General features: G+C 37.7%; 1 protein-coding gene across 23 annotated transcripts in view; it reads left to right on the top strand.

The window, feature by feature from the left end:
- LOC105466614 (teneurin transmembrane protein 3) overlaps positions 1-22268 on the top strand; it is a 2765046-nt gene that overhangs the window by 2623732 nt on the left and 119046 nt on the right. For all 23 annotated transcript variants that reach the window (XM_071092800.1, XM_071092799.1, XM_071092798.1 and 20 more), the window contains 5 exons: positions 11984-12198; positions 18698-18908; positions 19281-19382; positions 19572-19766; positions 20838-21038. In XM_071092800.1, coding sequence (XP_070948901.1) covers positions 11984-12198; positions 18698-18908; positions 19281-19382; positions 19572-19766; positions 20838-21038 — 924 coding nt within the window. The remainder of the gene's footprint in view (positions 1-11983; positions 12199-18697; positions 18909-19280; positions 19383-19571; positions 19767-20837; positions 21039-22268) is intronic.

Raw genomic sequence — 22268 nt, 5'->3', positions numbered from 1 at the left:
CATACATCAAGTATATGCAAAGTACTAGTATAGAATACTGGCTAAGAACTGAAGCTCTGCCACTCACTGGGTGCCTTTAAGCAAATTACCACTCTTACTTCCTGTTTCTTTATAGGGTATTATAAAGGTTTACAATGAGGTTTGAATCAAATAATGCATGCAGGGTGCCAAGCAATGATTGGAACATGACAGCTATTCAATGCATGTCAGTGATTGTTTGCTCTTCACTCCATGATTCAAGATGATGCACTTGTAATTCATAGCAAAATTTTAAGAAGACACTTCTCTAAATCAGCATCGGTAGTATCCTCTAAAGCAATAATGGAAATCCCCATCATTTGTTATTTATATATGGTTATTTGAGTTTTATGAAAGCAATATTATCTTTTTTTGAATGCATAGAATTTATTCATTTTACATTTATTTAATGAGCACTTATTATGTGCCATGCACTGAGCAAGATTCTGGGAATACAGCAGTAAAAGCAAGATGATCACAGCTGTTGTTTCCAGAGCATGTGAATTCTAGGCTGGACAGGAATCGAGCGAGTTGTTACAATGAATTAAAAAATCTCCGTTAGGGAAAAGCAGAGTGTACGCTGACAGAACATTTCAACACCAGCTTGATTTCTAAAGGGACAGTAAGACAAGACAAATGCCCAATTTCAGCACAGGATAATTTCAGATAATAAAGACTGAAAGAAAAGGCTATACATTTCAGTCGGTGTAACTAGGGCAAGTGACTTCTCCAATCAAAAGAACTCTTTTTGTATGGATACGAGTTGAAAAACTACAAATATGTGTGTATGTGTATATGTGCATATGATTTGTGCTGCTTAAAATAATTGCAATTGCTTTTAACTTTTAATTTTTTTTTTTTTTTTAATTTTTGGCACGATCTCGGCTCACTGCAGACTCCACCTCCCAGGTTCACGCCATTCTCCTGCCTCAGCCTCCCGAGTAGCTGGGACTAAATTTTACATTTTTGATCATCGTGTATCAACTTTCTTAAGTACTAGACAACTCTAGAGAGTTCGATTTGATAGCAGGTTGAAGATAACATGTGAATTAGAGAAATGGAGCTGACAGGGCTGCAAAAGCACTGAGTTTTGTTCAATATTGTTCATAGTATTTGTGTTATTACAATGTGTAATAGCTCCTTAATTAGATGCTGTATTGATTTTGTCCATTAAGCTATGTTTGCAGAGTAGTTATGTCTTATTTCACTTAGCTTGTGATATAACACTCTGTATCCACAATGCTAAATTATGGCATGTGGTTGTTTATAAAAAGATATGTTCTCTCAGAGATCTCAAAGTCAGGGTATGAATCCAAGGTTAGGTCATAGAATTGGAGGGTGGGCTATTGATTGTCTATAATGCTTAACCTTGCTTCCTGATGTCTTAATTATTAGAGCCTCTGTGGGATTTAAGATGATATTATCATTTGCCTTCCACAACAATTGCAGTTAGACTTTGACAGTGAACTTCTTTTCTGCCTTTCCATTTTAGTCATTATAGGCTTGTTTACTCACATCATAGGCCGGTGGCAAATCCATGATATGTATGGCAGACAACTTAGCATTTTGTAATATTCACTCATTTTTCCAATAGCACAAAATAATTTTCAAACAGATGCCAAACCTCCTAATTACCAATATGACTTTAAATCTTCTGTTTTGTCCTCACAGCATCTGTGGTTGGTAAACTATTATTTATAAAACATTTTTCAGTTCAGAGTACTTTTTAAAAGGCATTATTTGAAAAACTTTCACTCCACTGGTGTGTTTTCATATGAACTGGGTATCACATAAGAAGGAGAGGAATAACAATAGCTTTGCGTATGTGGTCTCTTTATGTTTTCACACTCTGACAACTGTCTTTTAAGACATTAAGACTGTTGTGACACATACTTACTGATGAAAGAGAAAAATCACAGTTAGTAGGTGAAAAGACTGCTAGTGGCTCCCACATTCAGGCACAACAGGACACGCTGAAAAAAAACCTTCAAGATGATACCCTATTGTGTTTGAAGACATGGTACATTTCATTCTTTCTGTGAAGGCTTTAATTGGTTTGATTCCTAACCCTCAAGCTTTGAGTTTAGAATAACTGCAGGGCACTCTGTTGCCCTGTCTCTATTTTTTCCTCCAGTTTTCCTCCTTTTTCTTTTAGTAAAACCTACAGACAACCTTAGTGTTTCCTATGATCATTCCCAGGTTCAGGCTCTAGGGCTTTATGGATGTAGTGATCTCAGTAAGGGAGGATAGAGAGCCCTAGAACTGGCCTTTTTTTTATTTCTTCTGAAGCCAAAGTTTTCTGGAATTCAGGACATGATGAAAGACTCCTGTGTCCAGGCTTTTATCTAAGAGGACTGATGAGCTTCAGAGGAAAAGGTTGTGCAAGTATTTACAAGTTTATCAAACTGTGTCAATGGCCCACTGACTTCCAGGTGTGTTTACCATCAGTAAAGAGCATTTGAAAATGCTAACAGGAATGAACACACTTGACTTGGCCAAATGAGAGAAGGGCTGTGACTTGAAAAGCAGCAGTGCAGAATTTAAAGACAGAGCCCCTTCACAAAACCCTAGTGTGCTGATATTCAAACTAGAAGCTTAAACAGGAAGGCTGTACTAATCTAAGCTGCCATATCAGTGGACTTTGCAGAGAAAAATCAGTGATGTCCTTATATTTCTACATCACTAATTAGAATGAGAGGTCAGATCTGCAACTACCTTTTAGAAAAGACACATTCTAAGACTGTAATTCAAAATAAATTCATTCTAAATAGTGTAATAACTTGAAGCAAATAGAAGTTGACAGGCACTTTAGAGATGAGATTCATATTTCATGGGAAAAGCTAGAATACATCAGTGGGCTTCAAACTATTTTGCTTTTGTGACCTCCTTAAACAAAATAGCTATACAAATTTAATTTTTTTTATTTTTTGAGATCATATGTTTTTCAAAACCTATTTTCTTCTATATTAAATTATGCTTACAATTATTAGTTGTACACATTTGACTGAAAACAACCTAATTCTTATGTAAGTGTGTTAAAGATTTTGATAATTTGAAACATAAAAAGTGAAAATGTATTGAAAATACCTCTCTGAGATGAATGGGAACTTTTTTCAAATGCTTTATATATTCATAGATGAATATTCCTTATAAGAATAAAGCAAAATTCAGTTTCAATTCTAATCCTGTTTTCCTTTCTTATGAATATAAACAAAAGAAATCTTGCTACAACATAAGTGGCAATGGAAGAATTTTTTTTAAGTGATGCTCTTCAATTATTTGACATTCTTATTAGTCATATGTCAAAAATCACATTGCGATCTATTTCTAAAAAAAAATGTTGTCTATAAGCTGCCAGTTCTATCACATTTCTCGTAAAAGCGAAGAATCAGCAACTAACTACTTTGAAAAAGACTTATTACACTGTTTTTAGAACCAGTCCTTTCCCGGTTTCTGTGTAGGATATCAAAAAAAGACTTTACCAAGGCTTAGCAAAATACTGCTAATTTGACCTGCTATTCTGCTACTTAGTGGCACTTTGTTTAATCTGGTATGCTTAAAATGTGGTGAAAAATGGAACTATTGCTCATATTAATTCACCTTTGATATTATAATTTTGTAATGCTTTCATCGTATTACAGGAAGATCTCATTTTATTACGCTTTATCATGCCTCCCAGATACCGTGTTTTTTACAAACTGAGTGTTTGTGGTAGCCCTGCATCAAGCAAGTCTGTCGCCACCATTTTTCCAACAGCACGTGCCCACGTCATGTCTCTGTGTTGCATTTTGGTAATTCTCAAAATATTTCAAACTTTTTCATTATCGTTAGATCTGTTACGGTGACCTTCAATCAGTGATCTTTGATGTTGCTCTTATCATTGTTTGGGGGTGCCAGAAACCACACCCGTAGAAGACAGCGAACTTAATCAATACATGCGTGTGTGTTCTGACTGCTCCGGGACCAGCATCCCCACCATCTTTCTCTCCTTGGGCCTTCCTATTTCCTGAGACACAACAGTATTGAAATTAGGCCAATCAATAGGCCCACGGTGGCCTCTAAGTATTCAAGTGAAAGGAAGAATCACACGTCTCTCAGTTTAAGTCGAAAGCTAGAAATGATCAAGCTTAGTGGGGAAGGCATGTCCAAGATGAGATCGGCTGAAAGCTAGGCCTTCTGCGCCAAACACTTGGCCAGGTTGTGAGTGCAAGGGAAAAGTTTTTAAAGGCAATTAAAAGCACGACTCCAGTGAGCACATGAATGATAAGAAAGCAAAACAGCCTTGTTACCGACAAGGAGAACATTTGAGTGGCCTGGATAGATGATCAAACCAGATACAACATTCCCTTAAGCTAAAGCCTACTCCAGAGCAAGGCTCTCTCTTCAGCTCTGTAAAGGCTGAGAGAGGTGAGGAAGCTGCAGAATAAGAGTTTGAAGTTAACAAAGGTCGGTTCATGAGGTTTAAGGAAAGAAGCCATCGCTGCGACATAAAAATGCAAAGTGAAGCAGCAGGTGCTGGTGTAGACGCTGCAGCAAGTTATCCAGAAGATCTAGCTAAGATCACTGATGAATGTGGCTACACTAGACAGTAGATTTTCAGTGTAGATGAAAGAGCCTTACACTGGAAGAAGATGCCATCTAGGAGTTTTCCTAGCTAGAGAGGAGAAGTCGAGGCCTGGCTTCAAAGCTTCCAGGGACAGGCTGACTCTGTTAGGGGGTAATGCAACTGGTAACTTGAAGTTGAAACCAGTGCTTATTGATCATTCCTAAAATCCTAGGGCTGTTAAGAATTATGCTAATTCTACTCTGCCTGTGCTCTATAAATGGAACAACAAAGCCTGGATGACAGCACATCTCTTTACAACGTGGCTACCCAATATTTTAAGCCCACCATTGAGACCTACTGCTCAGAGAAAAAGAGTGCTTTCAAAATATTACTTCTTATTGACAATGTGCCTAGTCCCCCAAGAGCTCTGATGGAGATGTACGAGGAGGTTAATGTTTTCATGTCTGCAGACACAGCATCCATTCTGCAGCCCACGGATCGGGATAACTTCAGCTTTCGAGTCATATTTAAGAAGTGCGTTTTGTAAGGCTATCATAGATAGATAGTGATTTCCTGTGATAGATCTGGGCAAAGCCAATTAAAAACCTTCTGGAAAGGATTTAGCATTCTAGATGCTATTAAGAATATTTATGACTCATGGGAAGAGGTCAAAAGACTAGCATTAACTAGAGTTTGGAACTTGATTCCAACCTTCATAGATGACTTTGAGGGTTCACACTTCAATGGCAGAAGTAACTGCAGATCTGGTGGAAATAGCAAGAAAACTAGAATTAGAAGTAGAACCTGAAGATGTGACTGAATTGCTGCAGTCTCATCATGAAACTTTGATGGATGAGGAGTTGCTTCTTATGGATGAGCAAAGAAAGTGGGTATTTGAGATGGAATTTACTGGTGGTGAAGAAGCTGTGAACATTGTTGAAATAACAACAAAGGATTTACAATATTATGAACTTAGTTGATAAAGCAGTGGCAGGGTTTGAGAGGGTTGACTCTAATTCTGAAAAAAGTTCTACTGTGAGTAAAACGATATCAAATAGCATCACATCCTTAGAGAAACCTTTCATGGAAAGAGTCAATGTGGCAAACTTAATTATTGTCTTTTTTTTTTTTTTTTTTTTTTTTTGAGACGGAGTCTCGCTCTGCCGCCCAGGCTGGAGTGCAGTGGCCAGATCTCAGCTCACTGCAAGCTCTGCCTCCCGGGTTTACACCATTCTCCTGCCTCAGCCTCCCGAGTAGCTGGGACTACAGGCGCCCGCCACCGCGCCCGGCTAGTTTTTTGTATTTTTTAGTAGACACGGGGTTTCACCATGTTAGCCAGGATGGTCTCGATCTCCTGACCTCGTGATCCGCCCGTCTCGGCCTCCCAAAGTGCTGAGATTACAGGCTTGAGCCACCGCGCCCGGCCAATTATTGTCTTATTTTAAGAAATTGCCATAGACACTCCAACCTTCAGCAACCACTGTCTTGATCAATCAGCTGCTACCTACACTGAGGCAAGATCCTCCACCAGCAAAAAGATTATGACTTGATCAGAGGGTCGTTAGCATTTTTTAGCAATAAAATATTTTTAAAGTAAGGTTGTACATTGGTTTGTAGAAACCTATTGGCTGGGCACAGTGGCTCATGCCTGTAATCCCAGCACTTTGCAGGGCCAAGGCTGGTGGATCGCTTGAGTCCAAGAGTTTTAGACCAGCCTAGACAACATGTTGAAACCCTGTCTTTACAAAAAACACCAAAAAATTAGCCAGACTTAGTGGTGTGCACTTGTAGTCTCAGGCACTTGAGAAGCTAAGGTAGGATGATCACCTGAGCCCAGGGAGATTGAGGCTGCAGTGAGCTGAGATTGGGCCACTGCACTCCAGCCTGGGTGACAACTTTTGAGACCCTATCTCAAAAAAAAAAAAGGAAATAATGCTATTGCACACTTAATAGACTGCAGTACAGTGTAAACATAACTTTTTATGTTATGGTAAACCAAAAAATGTGTGTACCTCACTGTATTGTGATACTTGCTTTATTGTGGTGGTCTGGAACAAAATGTGCAATATGTATGCCTGTATATGCTGTAAATATATCTATTTCATTAGCTCATTTAATTTATGGGAAATATCCACCATATAATTTACCTGTCGGAGCCAGTACTTACTAAAATCAAATTTACCATTTTTTTGTTTTGTTTTGTTTTGTTTTGAGATGGGGTCTTGCTCTGTCACCCAGGCTAGAGTACAGTGGCACGGTCTCAGCTCACTGCAACCTCTACCTCCTGGGTTCAAGTGATTCTCCTGCCTCAGCCTTCCAAGTAGCTAGGATTGCAGGTGCCCACCACCACGACCGGCTAATTTTTGTATTTTTAGTAGAGATGGGATTTCACCATCTTGGCCAGGCTGGTCTTGAACTCCTGACCTCGGGGTCCACCTGCCTCAGTCTCCCAAAGTGCTGGGGTTACAGGCGTGAACTACCATGCCTGGCCCAAATTTACCTTTTGTCAGAAAAAGTCTGACTTATTTTTTCAGTTCAAATAAATTAATCTACATTTTGTTAGAACCTCTCAGTTCTGAATCCCTGCTCTAGGTAGATAGGTAGCAAGATAAAGCACAAATCCTTGTCCTTACCTTGACAGCTGGAATAAATAAGGCATCATTACATTTCATGTTTCTTACCTTCTTGCTGTGTTGTTGGTAGTCATGAAAGTCTTCTGCCGTTGAAAAGCATCCTTTGACAGTGGTTGGGGTGGGTGATAAGTTCATTAAAAAGGTAATCTCTCTTTCTTGATACATTTGACTTCAAAGCATGCCCGTAGTCCGAAATACCCCATTTTAAACCCCACATTTTGCCCTTAATGGAGCTATGTTAAGCAGAGAAAGTCGCTGAAGCCCTACCTTGGGTTTATGGTGTCTTAAATAAAAGAAGCTTCACCAACAAAAATACTTTTAATTTTGCCTTTTTCTGGCATACTGGAAGTTTTATGCTGCAGGACAATGAGTTATGGTAGTATTTTGGGTGTGTGAGAGCCATGCCTTTCCTTTGTAAAGAAAGTCAACACGTGGGTGTTATTGAGGTTCTATTAATAGAAATTAATTTCCTACCCCATTCCTTATTGAAAAGTTTCAATGTTTCCTAGGGATATGGCTACCCTTGTTTAAAGACCCCTGGACTAGATGACCTCACGGATACTAGAACTCGAAGATTCTGTGGTGTTATGATTAATTAGGGTTCTTTTCGTTATGGGAGGAAAAAATCATCGCAACTACTATCCCATTCAAGCACACTCTACCAGTCTTGGTTCTTTTGTTTTACAAATGAAGAACCCTCTTTTTCTGGAAAAGAGCCACCTGTTAAATTAGCTATGTATGGGACTAATAGGATAAATAGATATGCTTCCCGACACAACAATGTATTCACATATCATTTCTGTGGGAAAGGTTTTAACCTCCCTCAAAATTAATTTGTGGAGAAAGCAACAAGGCAAGAATACCTGGCTTATTAAACGGCTTTGACATAGTGAAACCTGAAACCCTAGAAATCAGAACTTGGTTACCATTACCACAGCTAATGCTCTTGGGTAAACATAATGTTTTGGAAAAAAATGCTGAAATTAGCACCAGTTTATGAATTTATGCTTCCCAGTTTCAAAGCACAGATATGCTATTAAAACTCAGAAAACCATTAATAGCAGCAATAGGGTCAACCCAAAAGAGTAGATTACATTACATACGCTTCAGATAGTAGATCGAACTTATTAATGAAAATCAAGTATAATAGCCTAGAAATGTATATACTTGATGAATGAGTATAAATATAAACTATATTCATATTGAAATACGGTATGTATACTAACATCTTAGAGGGGAAGAGAGTAGCTATTCTACTCAGTACGTTAAAATTAGTTTCATGTAGAAGTCAACCAAAAGACAAAAGCTTATGAGGAACTTATGAATTATAACATAAAGAGTATTATGTTATAGTATCCATGGCAGTTTTATAAATTTTATCAGCATAAAATTTATAAAAATAAATATAAACTTTATATCCTGAAATTGTATTCTCTAGGGTGTTTCAGTGACTTAATATATCTGATTTTATGTGAACTAGACAAATAAATTTAAAACTTAGTAATTTAAAATAATATTTTTGTTTTAATAAAAGCAAAGATTTTATTGAGGATTATATACAACGGATAGTTTTGGAATTCTGCAGACCTTGATTTCAGTCTTGACTCCATCAGTCGCTTTGGCCACATCATTTACTTCTCTGAGCCTTAGTTTCCTCATCTCAAAATGATAACAACCTCATAGGTGAAACTACCTGTCATATTGTAGGTTCTCAGTAAAGATTAGTTCCATTTCTTTCTCCCCTGAACCTTCTCAATAAAAGTTCCTTGATGACAAATATAGGTTCCTTTGCAGAAGCTTCCTAAATGAAAAGTAGAAATTGGTCTCAGATAATTAAAAATTTCTGAGTAAAGCAAGATAGATGTCTGTTTAGATAGAAAGCAAAATAATCTCTGGGTAGTAGCATTATATATACTTTTTCTCTTTTTATTTAACTATATGTTCTAATTTTGCTGAAATAAACAAGTATTACTATTGTAAAATAAATACTTTGAATCCTATGAATGATCTGCAGTTTATAATCCAAGAGTTGATGTGTGGAAAAATTACAGTGATTACTATAACTCAATTTGGAAATTTTATTCCTTAGATCATTTTGTATTACTGAATTGGTTTAAGAAAAATAGACCTGATAGCTACCATGATTGTCAACACTGAGAAAGAAGAGAGGAAGTGAGATTATAAATAATGCCTTTTTACTGAGTTTTCTTGTACAACCCTCTTCTGCCTCATACCTGGGTTATTGCAACTGTGTCCTCACTCATCTGTTCATTTCCAGGCTTCCCACAGTTACTGCACAGTAATGCTCTTGAAACAGTGATTTCATTTCACCTTTAGCCTGCTCAGAACCTTTAATGGGTCTCCATTTAGCTCTAGCGGTCCTTCACCACTGATGGTACGTGTGTCATGTAGGATGCAGTAGTCCAGGTGGAAAGCAATTGTAACATTTGCTAGTGATGTACCCTCAAACCTCACATTTATCTCTAAGTGTGAATTTTTTGTGAATTGCTTCAGATCCTGTCGGCCATAAACTGCGTCTGTGATTGCAGGTCATGTTCCTTAGTAATCTTCAGTTCTGTTTCTCTTGATTATACACACACACCCCAGCACCACACAAGAATAAGTGTGTTTGAGGCATCGAAATGCAATTTACCCATAATCAGTCTTCAAGTATCTATTTTAAAAGCATACCATAAATGACATGCACAGTAACAGAATGCTAGTAAATATATACGTCTTCAGGGAGAAGAGTGTAATAACACTCTTGATAGAGTGAAAATACAAAAAAATCACTAGCATAAAGTATAAAGACCATATTCTTTAACCTGGTATTCAAGGCACTCCACAAACAGATGTCATTTCCCTTCCCAACCTTATCTCACATCCCTCCCATGACAAACCCATTCAAACCTCCTGAGAGCCAGACACTGCGGCTTGTGTTTGATGCCCCAAACCTCATGGAATCCTTATAACAGTGCAATGATTACATTACTCTCCCCATTTTCTAGATGACGTTTAGTATCTTGCTTCAGGCCACACAGCTAATTGTTGGCAGAGCCAGGCTTCAAACCCAGATTTGTCTGACTCCAAAACGAGTTTTCTTTATCTTATTTTCTGGCCAGATGGATTTCTCTGCTGAGCACCAACCTAACACCTCTCAAGTTCCACTTGCATGCTTGTGATGGCGATGTTCATCCCAACTCAGAAACCTTATCCTACCTGTTCCTCAACGTTTACTGCCAAACTTAACTCCTGTGAAATCTCTCAGCCTCCAGCCTGCAGTGATAGTGCCTTTCTCTGACCCCTACTCAGGGTCATACTGCTTTAGGGTCTCACTTAATTTATCAGTTTGTGGGTGTTGTCTCCCCAACCAGGTAATTACTACTTGATGGCAGAAGCTTTGTAAGTCAGATCAGATAATCTCTAAGATTCTACTCTTTGGTTTATGTTTCTTTTTTTAAGTCACCTACAGTGCTGCCGCTAGCAGACACTCAGTAAAAATGAACTCAGTGTTAAAGTAATAATTCTTCACAGAGAGTTAGAAGACTCTCTCCCTTATCACTAAGATAAGATAGCTTACAGCTCTCAGATTAAAATTACATCCTCTACGTTTTGAATTAACAGTTTAATGTTTAAAAAAAAAAAAGACAAAGTTGGTAGTAAGTCAACTTTGTTATCACTTTTTTTTTTAAGAGACGGGAGTCTCACTATGTTGCCCAGGCTGGACTTTAACTCCTGAGCTCAAGTGATCCTCCCCCCTCACCCTCCTGTTGTTGTCACTGTAAAAGGGCTGAATTGATAGAAGATAATTTGCCCAGTTTCATTCTGTTCCTCAGCCTCCTGGACCCGTTTGCATAAAAGACAGTGTGGTTATATTTCCGCTTATGGAAAATTGCAGACATTCTACCGTGACCCCCATCAGAGCAACTGAGAAAGAACCTTGGCAAAGAGGGAAAAGGGGAACATCATACCAAAAAGAGGAGTCTTGGATCTGTTTTCTAGAAGGAGGCCATGCAGGAAGAGAAGAGATGCTCTTTTACCAGGTGGCAGGGATCCAGGGAGCAAAGAGGTTTTGTTCCTATGGATCAAAGATCAGTGTGGTCAGAAGTAACAGAGCATGTCCACTGAGACTACAAGTGAGTTTGAAATGAGGGTCAAAAGAGAGAGGAACAGTCTTCACCAAAAGCTATGTGAGCACTTAAGCTGACCCCTCCTTCCTTTCCCCTCACAATGCCCCAAGTACCCCTTCCCTACCTCTCTGCCAGCTTCTGGTGTTTTTCATTCATCCTAGTATGTCATTTAGATAGAACTACATGAATCCGAGCCATTGATTGGTTTTATTGTTTGCTTAAGGATTGATTTAGAAATCTCCATAATCCATTCTGCCTTAATTTACACTTTGCAGTGTTATAATATGTTTAGAATGACTGATAAGTACCAGACCTAATCTCTCCCAAGAAATAACAAGACACATAATTTGTAAGATAATTACGTTTCAAGTGAACAGAAAGACTGTAGGTGTGAAAACAGCTTTAGTAATAGCCATACCTTGGGGAAGTCAAAGGGATTTTAACTTAACTATCTTAGGAGCTAAATCAGAATTAGTAAAACACCAATATCTAGCAACGGAAGCTTTTAAAGTGCAAATTTTATGAGAGTACTTTATCAGAAGACGAAATGGCTTGAGCATTTAGTAAAAATAACTTTTTCAAAAAGTTTAAAAACCTTTTTTGTTCTGTTTTTTAAAAAATGTTTTGTTCTTCATCACTGGATCTCTTACATTCAGGAAAATTAGGTGGATTTACGCAAGAAAATAATACCATAGATTCCGGAGAACTTGATATTGGCCGAAGAGCAATTCAAGAGGTTCCTCCCGGGATCTTCTGGAGATCACAGCTCTTCATTGATCAGCCACAGTTTCTTAAATTCAATATCTCTCTTCAGAAGGATGCATTGATAGGAGTCTATGGCCGAAAAGGCTTACCGCCTTCCCATACTCAGGTAAGGCTAGGCTTTCTCATCAATAAAATAAAAACTGCTGCTTGCATTTTTTGAAATTAGTATCTTTCTTAAGCTCAGCTGTTTGGTTAACTGTTCGGCCACTTTGGAACTGACTTCCTACAGTAGAAAGAATTTTGAATGTAGGTTACTTGTTCTGAGGTTTTTGAATCAGTAGTGGGAAGAACAATATTTTCTTCCTGATTTGACTGTTTAAAATGTACTGAATTTTGTGAGTAACTTAATGAATATTGAGCATCATCTGAGCACCCAGTAAAACACCATGGATTTTCCAAGTGTTTTACAAAGATTCTATGATAATTTCAGATGATCTTATTCCTTTCATGTAATAGATGCATAACATATTCATCTCAAACACGTATTCATTCTGTTCAAAATGTAATTTTTTAGTTTATGCCAGATTTACTCTTAGTAGAGAAATTATGGGAACATCAACATAAATATGATGACCTGAGCTTTATCAACTCAAGCACTGTTCCTCATCTAAAATGATGAACGCTGAGATAAAGAGGCAAGAGAGCTTTCAGAGATAACCAAGTATGATCATATTCATGTGGTATGCAAAACAATTCACATATCCTTAATATCAAAGAACTTCAAAGTCATTTCCCTTGCATAAAAATCCCCTCACAACAGCAATCACAGATGGAGAACTACTGTCAATTCCACAGCCTTTTTCATAATCTAATACAGTACTGGGTCATAGTATGTAAATTGGAAATTGTCACTTAATATAGGTTCCGTCATGTCTAAGAGAAGTTTTTTGAATTACCTACCATAAAATTGGAACTGAGACTTTCCCCAAGATCAACTATTTTGTTAGTAAGTAGAATATCAAACATGTAATAGTTGATTAATTAAAATTGACAGTTGGATGAGCCTAAAGTTATATTCGATCATCAATTTATTTGCCCAGAGGATTTCATGCTGATTTAGTGTGATTTATAAAATAAGGACTGGGAAGTTTTCATGTATGCTTTATATCATATAATTTTGTGAGAAATACTTCTTCTATAACCTAGGAACATAAATTATGAAGAAAAGTTATCACATATTAATAAAGAAATTATATCTTTAAAGAAAGATGAGTAAGAAGATTTCAACATGCTTTTTCTAATATAATTGTGGATTTACTTCATATACATATGTGAATTTTTATGGCGGTGAAATTTCTGAATATCAGGCTTTAGTGTATTCATTTTTCCTATTTAATATTTTTAATATATTATTAAAGTAAATTCAATTCTTATGGATTGTATACTTCTTATAATGTACTAACGCCCAATTTTAAATTTTGTATTTTTGTTTGTTGGGGTTCTGCTTTTTGTTTGTTTTGTTTTTTGTTTGAGACAGGGTCTCACTCTGTCTTCCAGACTGGCGTGCAATGGTACAGTCTCACCTCACTGCAGCCTCAACCTGCTTGGCTCAGGTGATCCTTCCACCTCAGCCTCCTGGGTAGCTGGGACTACAGATGCGTGTCACTGCACCCGGCTAATTTTTGTATTTTTTGTAGAGATGTGGTTTCACCACATTGCCCAGACTGGTCTTGAACTCCTGGGCTCAAGCAATCCGCCCACCTCAGCTTCCCAAAGGACTGGGATTACAGGCAGGAGCCACCGCATCTGGACCAATTTATTTTATTCTATTCTATTCTATTCTATTCTATTCTATTCTATTCTATTCCATTCCATTCCATTCTATTTTATTTTTTATTGTTTGAGATGGAGTTTTGCTTTTGTTGCCCAGGCTGGAGTGCAATGGCATGATCTCGGCTCACCGCAACCTCCGCCTCCCAGGTTCAAATGATGCTCCAGCCTCAGCCTCTCGAGTAGCTGGGATGCGCCACAACGCCCAGCTAATTTTGTATTTTTAGTAGAGATGGGGTTTTTCCATGTTGGTCAGGCTGGTCCCAAACTCCCAGCCTCAGGTGATCTGCCCTCCTCGGCCTCCCGAAGTGTTAGGATTACAGGCATGAGCCACCGCGCCCAGCCAGTCTGGACCATTTTAAATTTTAGATTTGACTCCAGTTCATCTTATAGGTGACACTGACTAGGATACAATAACCAGGTTTTCTTAAGGCCAGGCACAGTGGGTCACACCTGTAGTCCCAGCACTGGGAGGCCGAGGTGGGTGGAGCACTTAAGGTCAGGAGTTCAAGACCGGCCTGACCAACATGGTGAAACCCCGTCTCTACTAAAAATACAAAACTAGCCGAACGTAGTGATGCACACCTGTAATCCCAGCTACTCAGGAGGCTGAGGCAGGAGAATCACTTGAACCCTGGAGGCGGAGGTTGCAGTGAGCGAGAGATCGTGACATTGCACTCCAGCCTGGACAACAAGAGCAAAACTCTCTGTCTAGGAAAAAAAAAAAAATTTTCTTAAATGGAAGTCCTCTATAACTTCAATTATAGTAGACAGATTGGATTTATAGCAATTGTCCAGTGAAATATGAAAAAATATTTTCCCATTAAAACCACATATGTGATTATTTGTGTATAATTCAAAAAATGTACCTCTAAGCCGAGCATAATAGTGAACATGTAACTTATAAATTCCAGAAAATAATTTCAGATAAGAATTGCCTATTGTTTTGTGTACTTGAAAGGTTTATTTAAAGATTTAGTTGACTCTGCAAGTTGTATATAACATTTAAGATTAGAGAAATAAAAGGTGCAGTTTCAGGTTTTCTCATAATCTTTCTAGTATTTAAACATAATACATGTGATACCCACTTTTCTTTTCTACCACAATATATGTGTTTAAGTAGGTTATGCATTTTCTTAAGCATCACGGTTATTATAGTTTCTTCCTGTGGTTTATTCAGTATCAGCAGAGCAAACAACTGTTTCTGAGTTCAGTGTTTAAACATGAAATATTCTATAAAGCAGCCCAAATTGAATATTTCTCTGTTTCTGGGGAACATTAAATAAATCAACCTGAAATAATTAAAAGTGGCCAGCCATTCAGAATGGTTGCTTGAGCTGTCACAGTCTTTGTGACCTTTTTAAAACTGCCCGTTTGATTGTTGCCAACGAATCAGTGGGCTCTCTTCTCCCTGATGCCATTTCATTCTCTTGGTCAGTTAGTGGCCTAAGGAGGCGATGCAGAGCCTTATGGTTAAGTGTACTGTAGCATTTGAGTGCAGTCACATGAAGGCTCTTGTCGAATGAGAGTTGGAAGCCTGGGTTCTAAGCATACCCTTTACCACCTTTTCACTTGGTGACCTTGCAGCATCCCTTCTCTGAGCCTTAGTGTCCATTGGTAAAATGAAAGAGTTGGATCAGATGATGTGTAAAATCTCTTTATTCTCTATATTCCAATTACAGCAAGACTGTGCCACTACCAAAGAGTTGATGTCAGGACACAGTTAAGTATTCATAGATTCCAAGAACTCATCGTTTTAGTAACAGAATTGAATTAAACCTCTAATCTAACTGTTCAGAAGTGAACCACGAAGATACCTGAAACAAAATCTATTTGTTTTTAAATGGTCTATTAGGTAACCAGCATAAATACAACAAAGACGGGCAAACTTTTCTTCTATTGATTTTCCAAAAGACCTTGTTAATACATTGTAGTTGAAACCAACTTTAGACGAGGATTGTTAAAGCGTGTATATTTGTTAATATTAAATCATAAGAAAATGACCTTTAAACAGAGCTTTCACAGTAAAATTATCTCACTTTATATGAAACCTTTATCAAGTATAAGCTTTGTCTCATGATGGCTTCCCCGGAGTAGTGCAATTGAAGAGTTAGCCCCAAGAATTTCTTCCTAAAAAGAGCATAAGGTCCTAAGACTCCTCTTCTCCCCAAAAATATATGTGTCTCCATCTTAAAGTATTACAGAGCAAAACTCACATTTGCCCTTAAGTGACCAGTTTATGCCCTAAGAACGAAAATTGTTAAGTATTTTCATTCCTTGTAATTTGGTAACTTTTGGCACAGATGGTTTTAGTGTTAACGTAGGGAATGTTTCTTTAGGTATTTGAATCACTTCTGAAATCATGTGTGAAACACTTCTGCAGAAGAGCCTAGAACTGGGTAGATACTCAAAACCTGTCAGCTCCTCCTCCCCACCATCATGTTCACTACCCTGGCCTTATTTTATTGTTCACAGTGTGATGCAAATGGTTACTTCCATGATAAAGGTGATGGTTGTGCTTTTACCTTCAAAGACCAGCTAAAACTCAGAATTTCTCCCTTCAACTGTTTCAGTTACTGTGTTTAATGTTAGGGAAGAAAAATGTTTATATGCTTGGGTCATAAAAAGAAATTTTTTCTTGTCTCTTTGCCATGCAAATGTGTAAATATTTAAACCTGATGAGGAAATGAATGGCTTATTTGAGACAGAATCACCTTTCAAAACTGCTGAATTAGTTTTCCTCTAATAATTCTAGAATAGAATTCCAGTCAAATTTTTGTAGGGCAGGTATCCACACCAGTCATTCTTTTCATCCTTATAAGGTATAAATGAAAATAAATGTCGTTGACTGCTGATCACGTTATACTATTTTTATATATTTCTCACAGCTGAATTCTATTCTAATGAAACTACCCAAAAGAACAAAAAAAGATTTTACTTATAAATAATAATTTTAATAAGTCAGAAGCTGAATTAAATTCTAAATTCTCTCCAATGTTAACAGCAGAGGTCTATGATCAGTAAAATGGCAATCTATTTAACTGTGATTCTCAGTATTTCCAACAACTGATTTTATTCCACCTTGATTGAATTAAGAGATTCATATAATGATCTTTTTCTTAAATAGGCCTCTGATGAAATTCCATTTAAGAAATCTATCAGAAAGTAGAATATTTATGATTTATATATGCAGTATTATAATTATTATTTATATATTGTACTGTGGCATATGTTTCACCATAAACACACCTCAGGAATAGAATGAAACTAGGTAACAGTCTGTAGACACTGAATCACTCTACTTTTAACAATTGTTATCTAAAAAATTTCTTGAAACTACATTGGAAAGTCTTTTCAGCATCTTTCAAATTCCCTGTATTATTTCTACTTATAAAATTTTACTCCACTGTATAACAGTCACATTTTATATTTTTAATTCTTGTTTAAACTCTCCAGCCACCAATGTTGATGTCTAATTTTACTAAAACAAAACTTAGGTTTAATGATGACCCATTCATAAGAGTAGTCAGGCACATTTCCTATTATTGCCGTCGCTTCAGAACCCCTCCATTAACTGTTTAGATCAAAGATGTAAAGGCATCTTGTTACTTGTCTTTAATCTAACAATAACTAAGTAAAGCCCGTGGCGTTCTCCATCGTGCTTGAGATGGTCACGTCAGGGTCACAGGAGAGGTGGAGTAGGGTGGGAGGGATGACCCCACTTGGAGTGAAGTGCTCTTGAGTTCACACCCCAACCCCACCATTAGCAGATGGCTGAGAGCCTGCTGCAGCTCCTCAAGTTCAGATTCCTTCATCTGTAAAGTGCAAATGGTAAAGCCTTCCTACGAGGGTTCCTGTGAGGAGCCGGCACAGAGTAAGGATTCAACAGTAGTTGTTGCTACATGAATATTAAGTCAGAGAAGACTGTGAAGGGTTATCTTGTGGTCTAACTACAACAAGATTGCTGGCAACATGGATGGAGCTGGAGGTCATTGCGTGAAGTGAAATAAGCCAGGCATAGAAAGTCAAATACCACATATTCTGACTTATATATAGGAGCTAAAAAAGTGAATGAGTAGAAAGAGGAGAATGATGGTTCTCAGCAAACTAACACCAGAACAGAAAACCAAACACTACATGTTCTCACTCATGAGTGGGAGTTGAATGCTGAGAACACATGGACACAGGGAGGGGAACATCACACACCAAGGCCTCTCAGGGGGTGGGGTTCTAGGGGAGGGATAGCATTAGGAGAAATACCTAATGTAGATGATGGGTTGATGGGTGCAGCCAACCACCATGGCACGTGCATACCTATGTAACAAACCAGCACATTCTGCACATGTATCCCAGAACTTAAAGTGTAATAAAATAAAATTTAAAACAAAGAAAGAGTAGAATGATGGATACCAGAGGCTGGGAGGGCACTCAAAATATGTACAACTGTTATATATCAATTTTAAATTAATGCATTAAAAATAAGCCTGCTGGATTGGAAATGTCAGTTCATGTAGATTTTATGTTTGTATCCCCAGACTGCCTAAACTCATTAAACTTTGATCAGTCAGTAGAATTAAATAAATTTGGAAACCATATTGCCCAATAAGGGGAAAAAAATGGTCCCTGATGATTGGATCCGGCCCTATGTGGCAGGTAGTTTGCATCCTCCTTGTAAATGGTGTGCATAGGAGACTTCTGCCATTTGGACCTGTCAGTCAGGAACTTCTCTCTAACATTGTATTTGTTAGAGCAAAGGAAGACAGCTTGGAGAACAAAAAGAAAGAGAAGCAGCCAGCCTTTATATTTCTGACTATTTTTCGTCATCCATCCCGCAGTATGACTTCGTGGAGCTCCTGGATGGCAGCAGGCTGATTGCCAGAGAGCAGCGGAGCCTGCTTGAGACGGAGAGAGCCGGACGGCAGGCGAGATCCGTCAGCCTTCATGAGGCTGGCTTTATCCAGTACTTGGATTCCGGAATCTGGCATCTGGCTTTTTATAATGACGGGAAAAATGCAGAGCAGGTGTCTTTTAATACCATTGTTATAGGTAAGAATAGTCTTCAAAGCCCCCTTTTCCAGGCTACAGCCTAAACACCGTGTTTAATAGAAACTAAATTATCTGTACCAATTTGGGGTAATTCCTAGGGTGTTAAAGCCCAGGTAGAATATGAGAATTATTTTTGAACCGTTTATTTGTGAATATGTGACAGACTATGAAGCACTGGGAGAAAATATCATCTGGAATTACCTTGGGAGACGAGAATACATCATGAAACACTTTGAAAATCTGCATTTGAAGTGACAGTGCTTTGCTTTACTCCTCAAATTATCTAGCATAAATGAAGATCAAAGTGACACCGTTTATCTTTTGCAAGAGGCAGGCTATACAACAAGTGTTCCTTCTTTCCCTTTTCTTCAGAGTCTGTGGTGGAATGTCCCCGGAATTGTCATGGAAATGGAGAGTGCGTTTCTGGAACTTGCCATTGTTTTCCAGGATTTCTGGGTCCGGATTGTTCAAGAGGTATGCAAGTTAGATTCTTTTCTTAAGCCGATATAAATAAGCTGTAGAAACACAAGTAATTCCAAGAACTACCGAGACAGGAAAGAAGGGGGAAAACCGGCAAATTGCTTGTTCCAGCGATGTGTCTTTTCTCTCGGAAGCTCGGTGGAAAATGTGGCTGTAATTCTTCTGTCGTGTCTTGTTTCACAGCGGCCTGTCCAGTGTTATGTAGTGGCAACGGGCAGTACTCCAAGGGCCGCTGCCTGTGTTTCAGCGGCTGGAAGGGTACGGAGTGTGATGTGCCGGCTACCCAGTGTATTGACCCGCAGTGTGGGGGTCGTGGGATTTGTATCATGGGCTCTTGTGCCTGCAACTCGGGATACAAAGGAGAAAATTGTGAAGAAGGTAAACATGTCAATATTTGCAGAAGTCTGTTGTTGTCTTCATAAAGAAATAGATTATATCTGTAATCTTTAGTTTGGCAAATCTCTTTTATAGGCTTCCTTTTGAAAGCAATTTTGAAAAATCCATATTTATGAATGCATTGTCTTATTAACATTTTAACTAATAAAAAGAACACACACCAAAGGGCCTCTTGCTCTTTTTCAGCCGTGTGAATCATTCCTTTTCTTCACTCTGAGAAAGCAAGCAGACCTCGTACCTTGAAACTAACAGCAGACTGTTGGATTTTATTTTTCTTTTTATAGTTTTTTACATTGATGCCAGCTTCTAAATCTAGCATTTTGACTTCTCTAGAAAGACAGAATGGTACACAAAATATGCTACTGAAAAGAAGTGTGACATCATGGATTTGTTCCATAGCTGTGTACGTGTAATGATGAGAGTCAAGATACCATATTGTAAAGTGCAGGTGAATTGTTTTTTCAGAAAGCAAAAAAGCACCATTTCCGTTCTTCAATCAAATTGATTTTATTGATCTGCACACACAAAGTAATGCAATTAAGTCTCTGGAATTAAATTTTCAGGCCATTGACCCTACAAGTGTAAAGTTTTATTGAGTCAAATTGCTAAATTAAATCTCGTCATCTAAAGCACATTAAAGTGAATTAAGAAAGAGAGTATGCAACTCATTTATTTCTCAAACAGTGTGAGGATCCCATACAGCCGTCAGTACTCAGTGGTCACAGATTTTGTTATAGAGAAGGCAATACTTATTACTCTGTGATTAGGCAGAACAGAGAGCAATAGTCTGAAACCTCAAGAGCCTATGTGTGTAATTCAGGAAAATTACAAATCCTTGCAAGAGTCTCAATTACCTAAATGGCACGAGCCTGGTTCTTAATGCTTTATTGTGTTATAATTCTTTGCATTTTCAGAAACAGGTTCTTGAAAATGGTAGATAAATATTTGATTATCCAAAGTGTTCATATAAATTAGATTAGGATTTAATTCTTTTTTCTGCATGCACTATGATATCTTCTGGATTTAATAAAATCGTTCTTGTCTTTACACCAGCTGACTGTCTAGACCCTGGGTGTTCTAATCATGGTGTGTGTATTCATGGGGAATGTCACTGCAGTCCAGGATGGGGAGGTAGCAATTGTGAAATACTGAAGACCATGTGTCCAGACCAGTGCTCTGGTCACGGAACATACCTTCAAGAAAGTGGCTCCTGCACATGTGACCCTAATTGGACTGGCCCAGACTGCTCAAATGGTGAGGTTAATAAATGCAGTACAATCAAGTTGCTTGATACTATTTAGCTAAAAATGATATTTTAATTTTTAAAAGCCTCTTTGTAAACGTAATACAAATTTTAGTAAAGTGATTCTTTGCAGAAATAAATATTAAAAGTAATGATATGTAGTTGCCTTATAAAAAAGAAGGAACCATGCTTAGCCAAGTTATCATTAAAATTTCCCCTTTAGTATTATGGGGAGGAGTAAGCTTTCATTTGCATAAGATGCCATATCTTCCTAACTCTCAATTTATGGAACTACTAATCGAAACTAACCTCTCTAAAATCTTAAGTATAGCTTGGGAATTTAAGCACCATTATCTTATAAACAGAGAAGCCTCAATTTTAAAAAATCACTTGACAATATAGGGCTAAACATGATCACAGTAAAGATTATGCATGTATAGATATTATGATATGTATAAATGGTTCAACACTGAGTTTTTAATCATAATAATATGGTTATAATAGAAATGGTACAAGGTAATTTTATTCAGTCAGCCAAGTTGTTATTGAGTACTTACTGTGTGTGTGGGATTGTGATAGGCCCCGTAAGAATAAAAGACTAATGAATCATGTCTGCCCTCTAGAACAATGGCTTTCTAATTTTTTGACCTTGAACTATCACCTTAAATACATTTTTGCATTATGACCTACTGTAAGTGTACATGCACATCCTCACATAATTGAAATAAACATTCTACAAAGTGATACACGCTGTTTTTTTTCAAGCCTATTTTATTTTTTTTCAAATGTTGGTTGCAGGCCATGAGCTAATTCCATGACTCATAAGTTACAGTTTGAGAAGATGCCATTCTAGTGCGGAAGATTACAGTTTAATTAGGGAGATGAGATGAATACATATGAAATAATTCTAAATCAATATATTCTAGTTTGATATTATATTGAGTATTACATGGAATATTATGCTGAATTCAGTGGACATTCAGAGGAGTGATTCTAAATGAGTATTCGAAGTTTTCAAGGAGACTTGTATTAACATTCTCTATTTAATGATGATGGCAGTCTGGATAAGGGTATAATTTTTGGCTAGGTGAACAGTATTAGAAAGTACTTAAGAGCATGGACTGTGAAATCAGATGTGTGGATTCACATCCAATCTGTACTCCTTAAGAGCTATGTGACCTTAGGCAAATTGCTATATGCCTCAGTTTACTCATCTGTAAAATCATGGGACACTCTTCACA

Source organism: Macaca nemestrina, chromosome 3, assembly GCF_043159975.1.
Source record: "Macaca nemestrina isolate mMacNem1 chromosome 3, mMacNem.hap1, whole genome shotgun sequence".
NCBI lineage: Eukaryota > Metazoa > Chordata > Mammalia > Primates > Cercopithecidae > Macaca > Macaca nemestrina.
The sequence above is the reverse complement of the archived record's forward strand: the minus strand, read 5'-3'. Positions and strand labels throughout refer to the sequence as shown.